General features: G+C 56.1%; 2 protein-coding genes across 2 annotated transcripts; one reads left to right on the forward strand and one right to left on the reverse strand.

Moving 5' to 3' along the window:
- Window positions 1–1,461: 1,461 nt before the first annotated feature.
- On the forward strand, window positions 1,462–3,214 carry LST1 (leukocyte specific transcript 1). Its single transcript, XM_075554156.1, has 4 exons — window positions 1,462–1,580; window positions 1,987–2,088; window positions 2,374–2,396; window positions 3,003–3,214. The coding sequence occupies exons 1-4, from the start codon at window positions 1,547–1,549 to the stop codon at window positions 3,162–3,164; spliced, it is 321 nt and encodes a 106-aa protein (XP_075410271.1). The 5' UTR covers window positions 1,462–1,546; the 3' UTR covers window positions 3,165–3,214.
- Window positions 3,215–3,621: 407 nt separating this feature from the next.
- On the reverse strand, window positions 3,622–5,982 carry NCR3 (natural cytotoxicity triggering receptor 3). Its single transcript, XM_075553828.1, has 4 exons — window positions 5,940–5,982; window positions 4,048–4,392; window positions 3,777–3,882; window positions 3,622–3,685 (listed from the first exon to the last, which is right to left on the reverse strand). The coding sequence occupies exons 1-4, from the start codon at window positions 5,980–5,982 to the stop codon at window positions 3,622–3,624; spliced, it is 558 nt and encodes a 185-aa protein (XP_075409943.1).
- Between the last annotated feature and the right edge of the window lie 1,623 nt (window positions 5,983–7,605).

A 7,605-nucleotide genomic window follows, 5' to 3' on the forward strand; every position in this document is an offset into this window, starting at 1 on the left:
GTTGGAGGGTCGGGGGGGGGTCAGCACCACAGGAGGAACTGTAATAAGGGTCGCGGCGTTAGGACGGTTGAGAACCACGGTTCTAGGCAGACATGGCTCCCCGGTTTGCAAATTGGATCTTAAAGAAACTGCCATCAATTTCCGTCATTGACTTCACATTGATTTTATTCTAACACCGGGGGTTAATCAGGGAAGGCTGCCTGGAGGTCCAAGATCAGTAGAAGGGTTGGAACAAAGCAGGATTACAGGCCAAGTAACAGTCCCAGAAGCCTGGAAGGAAAGATGTTGCTGTCCCAGGCCCCAAAGCCTGAGTTCCTCTTCCAGCAGGACCGTGACATCATGCTGGGGGAGACAGGACAGCCACAGGGGTGGGGTGTGGAGGGGGGGAGGCGGGGGCAGAAATACCGGAGGTGACTGCATTCTCTCCACCCAGGGAGCTCAGGTCACTTGGGAGTCTGTCCAGCCCGCACGCCACAGGCTCTGGGTCTCTGGGTGTATTGGGGGGCCCTGGTGGTGGTGGTAGGGGGACTCTGGGAAAAATGACCCTCACACCCCAACTGAGACTAGATGGGGGAGGGTCCTTGAATCCTGTAGAAAGGAATCTTCTCTGGTTCAAGGGTGTCTATGCCCCCCTCAAAATGAAAAACAAAACAGCACCCAACCTTGCCCCACTGTTTCCCTCGTCAGCGTCTCAGGTTCCCCCTGTCAAGTGTGTTTCTCCTCTGGACACCTACACGTCACCGTCCTTCTTCTCGGACCCTGGAGGGGCCTCAGCACCCAGGCTCTAGTCGGCTCCTCTAGCTCTGAGGTGAAGTCCACACGGGCCTCCGGAACTACCAGCCCTCAAACACGAACCAGTGGTTGGAGGGCAGGAAGTGGCTGAAGGGAAGTTATGGGGCCCTTGACACGCCCTCGTGTCCCACTTCACCCCCCAGTCCAATGGGCCTGGGAGGAACAGCTTCCCACGCCAGCCAGTACTGGCCCCTATGAGGGGCTAAGAGAGCGACCCCACGTGGGGTACTGCCTTCCCTCTTTTCCACCCAGTTCCCTCACCTTCTCCAGATCCTGGGTGCTCCCCTCTGTGATGTGAGCTCCCTCCCCAGAGCCCACCTAGAACTGAGCCACACTGGAAAGGCACCCAGGAAGGCCCTCACCGGCCTAGGGCAGAAAGACCAGAGCGGGCTCTGCAGCTCCACTGAGCTGCCCTTGAACCCCACGTCTCCTACTTCCGGCCTAAGCCTTCCTGTAAAAGTCAGTGCCTTGAACTTCAGGCTCCTGGCCCACCCGCCTGTGGAAAAGGACACTCTCCCCGCCCTATGATGCCCTGAAGGTCAGCAGGGACCCATGAGAAATGTCCAGGCCAGGGCTGGACAGAGGAAAGCCTCCTTAGCCTGGGAGGCAATTGCAGCAGAGGGCCCTCGAGTTACCAATGAGGAACTCACCCGGGCACGTGACATCCAAGGCCATTAACCTGAAAGAGCCGGGCTAGGTTTCCTGGCCTCCCGGCCAGTTCTCAGTCCACCGCGGGAGGCAAGCAGGCGATGCCATGATAGCCTTGGGCGGCTGTAAGACAGAGTCTGGTAAGGAGCCTTTTTTTCCTCTCTGGACTGGAAGGTTTGCTGGTCAGCGGGTCAGTGAGGAATGAGAAGAGACAGGCCAGCTCACTAGTAGGCTGCCCAGGGTCTCAGGATGCTCTGGCAGGAGGTCAAAGGGGGTCGGCGGCGGGGGGGGGGGGGTGGCAGAGGCAGCAGGGAGCGCTGTGGATGTGTCTGAGAGGAGTGGGCAGGCTCAGACAGGGCCCGCTGACCAGTGAGGGCTGACATGTCTGGTGGGAAGTCAAATGAAGCAGTCTGGGGCAAAGTCGCTCTGAGGAGCCATTTGGCCTTGCAAACTGGAGTGGGGGCTGGGCTGTGCCTGACACATCAGGGAGATGGGGAAATCAGGGAGAGAGGACCCTTTAATCCATACCCCTTTCCCTCCCAACAGAACATCTGTGTCCATACATATATGGGGGGCTGGCACTTGGAGGAGTCCTGGTCCTGGTCACCATCCTTCTGTCCATGTGTCTGTGTTGGCTCCACCGGAGAGGTAAGTCCCTCTCCTCAGCTCCCCCCAATTCACCCCACAGCCCCATCCTCTCCCAGGACTTTCCCTAGGGCCTTTCCAGAAGGCTCCATTGATTCAGACAGGCCCTGGAGGATGGTGGGAGCTGGAGGTGGGATCAGGTGGGGAGATATCTAAGGTGGGAGTTGGAAGGGGGGACGGGGTGTGTGTGTGTGTGTACGGCATGGAGGAAGGAGTCCAGGTCTGATTGTGGCCTCCGGAGGGGAGGGTAGTGCCAGGGTCCCGCTGATCTGTCCCTTTTCTTTGCAGTGAAGAGGCTGGAGAGGAGCCGGGTGAGTCTGGGACAGGGGCAAGAGAGGGAGGGAGGGGATCCAAAAGGGGGCTGGGGGCTGAGATGAGGGCCAGGGTCCCAAGAGGGAAAGAGAGGGGGCGTTGGGTGGGAGAGCAGGAGAGAGAGGCCGGGCACAGGCAGGTGAGAGCGACAGGCAGAGAGAGAGAGAGAGAGAGAGAGAGAGAGAGAGAGAGAGAGAGAGAGAGAGAGAGAGAGAGAGAGAGAGAGAGAGAGAGATAGCTGGATGGAGGGAGGTGCGGAGACATGAGAACCGAAAGGCTAGAAGAAGGTGAGAGACATGGGAGCGGGAGTCGAAAATGAAAGAGATGCTGGGAGGGACAAGAAAAAAGACAGGAAAGAGTGTGTGTGAGGGGGGGGGGGGGGAAGAGAAATATCTCAAGCAGAAAAGGGCCAGAGACTGGCAGAGAGACGGGTGGGGTGGGGGGTGTCCGAGACAAGAACGGAAGAGGCTGCGGGGGCAGGAGAGCCTGCGGAGGAAGCATTGAGAAAGGCGGAAGGTGGGGCAGAAACCCACAAGGAAGGGAGGGAGGGAGGGAGGGCGGCCTCCCCCTGTGCCCACTGCCAACCTCCTCTGGGCCTGCCCCAGGCCCGTCCCTCGGAGGAGCAAGAGCTCCACTACGCGTCTCTGCAGAAGCTGCCGGTCCCCAGCGGGCACGAGGGGCCTGACCTCAGCGAGGGAGACGGGGAGGATGCCAAGGAAAACACTAGAGCCGACTACGCCTGCATCGCCAAGAAAAAACCCAGCTGAGCGCACGCAGCGGCAGCCGGCGGGCACAGCAGCCCGGCAGCTCCCGCAGTAAAGGCCATGGTCTCCCACCTTGTGTCTCGGGCTCCTCTGTCCATCTCCAGCCCCCCATGCAAAATGCCTACCACTGTCAAAGCCTACCGCCCCCACTCTCACTCCCCGTCCAGTCCAGGGATGAGGGATTGGATGGAGGCGGTCAGGACAGAGTACTGGTCTGTGGGCCTGTCTAGACTAAGGCTTTTGACAGGCAGAGGTCAGAGATGCCATCGGCCCCCTGAACCAGGGAGAGGTGGGTGTACTGAACCCCAGGATGGTGGTGGGAGGGAATTATGGGTCTGAGGTCAGGCAGCATCCTTCTTAGGCCTGTTTGGGCTGATCTTGGAAGGGACGGATAAGAACAAGCTTGTGGAAAGGTGGAGCAGGGAGGGGCTTGTCAGGGTCTCTTGAAGAGGGCTGGGGATCACAGGTGGATCTGCAGGCACTCCGGGGGCAGCAGGACATTCTGGTTCCCATGTGACAGGCGCCTGGTAGGAGAGGCCACAGGCGTGGCACTGCAGCCCCTGGTCTTTTGGGCCTGCCTTGCCCTCCCTGGCCCTCCACCGTCCCTGGGGGCACCGTTGCTTACCTTTGCCCTGATCCCAGAAGGCGCAGCCCACAGCCACGGAGAGAAAGCTGAAGGCACAGAATGTGGCGCGAAGCAGGAGGAAGGAGGCGCCGGATCCTGAGTGTGGGGCAGTCAAGAGGAAGGGGCTGGGTGACGGAGACCTCCAGGAAGGAGCTTGCCCAGGCTCATGGAAATACAGGAGGGGGGGATCTCCGCTTCCAGGGACGTAGCCAAGGAGGGTCCCCCACCACAGCACAGAGGGGCCGCCTCCCAGAGCCTCACCTTTCTCCACCACCAGCCAAGTCCCGTTTCCGGTGGCAAAGCCCAGGCCTAGCACCTCCACCCTGCACAGGTAGACTCCAGCATCGCCCATGCGGGTGTTGGTGATGCGCAGCTCAGCCTGGTGATCATAGAGGAACCGGGCAGAGCCAAGGGGGCCCAGGCGGCCCTGGAACTCTGGGGTCTCATTCCTCACTACCTTCCGGGGATCCACCTTGTCCCGGTACCATGTGACAAAACCAATGGCAGGTCTCCCTCTGGTGGCATTAAAGAAGCAGGGCAAGAAGGCAGTGGCGCCCTCACGAGTTCGAATCTCAGGGGGCTGGGTCACCCAGAGAGCACAGGATCCTGGGGAGAGAGAGGAGACCCTGATAAACACCTCTTTAGTTATGTCAACGTGGGAAGGAGAGGGCTCGGAGTCAACTCTCCAGTTGTACCACCATGGAGGCCGCCCAGGGACAAACACTTTGCATGGCAAACCTGCTCTATTCCACCCTCTCCTCTTGCCGTATCTAATCTCTTAACCCTGCTTGTCAAATAGATTTTCAAATTATTTTCCATACCAAATATCCCCCTCCCCTATCATTCTCCAGCTCCATTCGCGAGGAGCTTGTCTTCACTGAAACCTAACCAGCCACAGTTAAGTTATCTTGTTAACGAAATACCGTCTCCTGAACTAATACCACCGTTGACATTATTCCAGGAATTTGTTTGGTCCTAATGACCGTTCTCACTACCAAACCCACCGAACCACTGCCACTGAGTCAATTATGACTGGGCGAGACCCTACAGAGAGTTTACAAAGCTGCACATCCTTCACAGAGCAGGTAGCCTCTTTTTTCACCCACTGAGAGTCTGGCGGGTTTGAACCTCTGGCCTTGCAGTCAGGAGTCCACTGTGTACCGATGGCAATACTGTGCTTTCTGTTTAAGAGCATTCGCTAATCAAATCCCCCACTCGAAGGCTTGACCCTGACTAAGTCATCCAAGTCGATTAAGTAAAGTCACGCATTCCATTTCCTAGTCGGTGACATTCACTGATAATTCTCCCACTTCAGTGGTTCTCAAGCCCAGAAGTTTGGTTCATGCCAATTCCCTGGCCCTACTCCCAGAGGTTTTGGGGCTCAGCCTCAGGGACGATTCAGCTGCTGGTTTGGAGCCGCGCCCAGGAGAGAGGTCCTGACGGAACAGGGGTTGAAAGGCTGTACCGCTCTCCCCAGTGTTGGCGCGTGGATATGCCAGTGACTCACGGGTGGCAGCCTGCTCCTGGAAAGATGAGCGCCTTGGGAACCCTAAAGAACAGCAATGAATCAGCATCGCTGCAATCAGCTCTGGGGTCTGGAGGCCCGGAGCGGGGTTCCCAGTCATGCTGACGCTGCTCACTTGGGATCACACTTTGAAAAGCATTGTACCGAATTCACCGATATTTTGATGATTAAAAAGTCTCTGTTAATTAAAGTCTGTTTCCTGAAGAAATCTATTTCAATTCATTAGAGTTCTGAAATTCCTAATTAAATACTTAAACTCTAGACAATCGGTCTGATTTCATCGGTTCTTTAAGCCCGTCAAATTAAAATTGGCCCTTCCAAAACCCAATAGCAAAACCGGCTCCTGCCTTCAAATTTCTCCTTCTTTCAAGCCCACTGAGGAGGCTAAGAAGAAAAGGAATCGGGGCTCAACTATGACTCTCTCAACCAGGTGGGGAAAACGCCCAGTGTGGAGCAGGAAGGGGCTGTGAATAGGGGAGCCACCTGGGTGTCGTCTCCCACACCCCGCCTCAGGCCTCAACGCTCAGTGCTCCCGCAAACCTACTCCCTTAGGCGATCATGCATCCAACGTCCCTCCCCCTCCCCGCGCGCCCTACTTCCCAGCCCCATGTCCCTTGAAAGCTGTCACCTGGATGGACCATGATGAAGGTGAGCAACAGAATCCAGGTCATGCTGTAGGATGGGGAGGTTAGTGACAGGAACCTGAGCAGGGAGGTCTGGGTGGCAGAAGAACAGTCCAGTACTTGGGGCCAAGCCCACTGTCACCAATGAGGGCGAGGAGCTTCCTGCAACGCACAGGTCTCCCACATCACTTGTGAAGAACCCCAATTGCCTGGGACTTCAAGCACCAAATGCTTACTTCCCTCGGGAGAGAAGCTGCCATCGCTGCCGCTGCCTGGGTCTTCCATGGCTCCAGCATTTCTCCTGTGGGCGAGTTGCCTGAGCAGAGCGGGACTCAGATGTCTGGGAAGGAAAGGGTGGACAGGATGATAAGCAAGCACTGGTGAGAGGATGTGGTTCTCCACACCTTCTCGGGTTTAGAAGGCGGCCCTTTACCCAGAATATGTTTCCAGGACCCCTTCTAGACACGGGTGCTAACCTATTTCCTGTCCCCTCGCACCACAGTGCCCAAGTTCACCCTGGCTTTTTCCTTCCATCTGGCCCTCCTGCTTGAACTGCTGCAGAAATTTATACATAAGGGGGGAGTGGGGCGAGCAACTGGTGTTGGAGGGAACAGGGCTGGAGGCGGCTGGAGACGTTCTCTGGGAGCTGCACTGGCTTAGTGTTGACTTGGGTAGCTTGGTGGGATCGGTTTGGATTGATTTAAATGCAGATCCCCATGAAAGAGCTACACCTGCACCTGCGGCAGAGGGCCACCTTATCCAGGGCATTCCAGAGGGATACATCACCCGCTGGGAAATCCACTCGTTTGTTATGGTCTTCTCCATTGACCAAGCATTTCCTGAGAACCTTCAAAGGGCCCGTCACACGCAATCGATAATGAACTTTGTAGACACAAAGGAAAGACATTGCTTTACATGTCATGATCAAGGTTTTCTGGGGATTAACACAAGTACCAGTATTATACAAGAGTACATTGTAAAGAATGACTTAACTACAGGTCATATGTCAAGGGGAAACATGTACTCAGCCCTCTCCATACACTCTCTTTGACTCCTTTCATATTAGTCCAACGTTTTCATTGTGTTTTCACCGATAGGGTCCCTCATAACACTGAATAGATGGCCCTGTTCCCATACTCTGGGCACAGTGATTGGACGCTTTTTTTTTCCCCTCCAGAGGCAGCAGCCTAATAGTAGGGGATAGAGTCAAGGTCAGTTTAAATGTCAGCGGCCCACTCACTGGTTCTCTAATCTTCTTTTCAAATTTATTTTTGTTGTTTAATCTTGAACTAATTACTAGCCTTCCTAGCCATCTGCCCAGCTCACTGGCGGTGTCCGGCAAAGATTCTAACTGCCCCCACAACCACCCCCCAAAAAAGAATTCTCACCTACGAAACCCCATAGGGCAGCTCTACTCTGTCCTGTATGTCACTGTGGGTGAGAATCGACTCCAGGAAACCCAACAAGTTAGCTGGAAAACTACCCAACAGCAAGATCAAGGCCTAACACCTGTAGAGCTGTTGAGTTTAAGACCAGATGGCAGTGCCAGGGCAAGGCAAAGGCTGCCCCCTGGTGGTCATGGAGAATGAGGCCTGCCTGAGGCGCCAATTGGTGGCTTTGGCGGTGGGGGTGGGTGGGGGGGCCTGTCTCCAGCCCTCCCTCAGCTTCTTT

Source organism: Tenrec ecaudatus, chromosome 7, assembly GCF_050624435.1.
Source record: "Tenrec ecaudatus isolate mTenEca1 chromosome 7, mTenEca1.hap1, whole genome shotgun sequence".
Classification (NCBI taxonomy): Eukaryota; Metazoa; Chordata; class Mammalia; order Afrosoricida; family Tenrecidae; genus Tenrec; species Tenrec ecaudatus.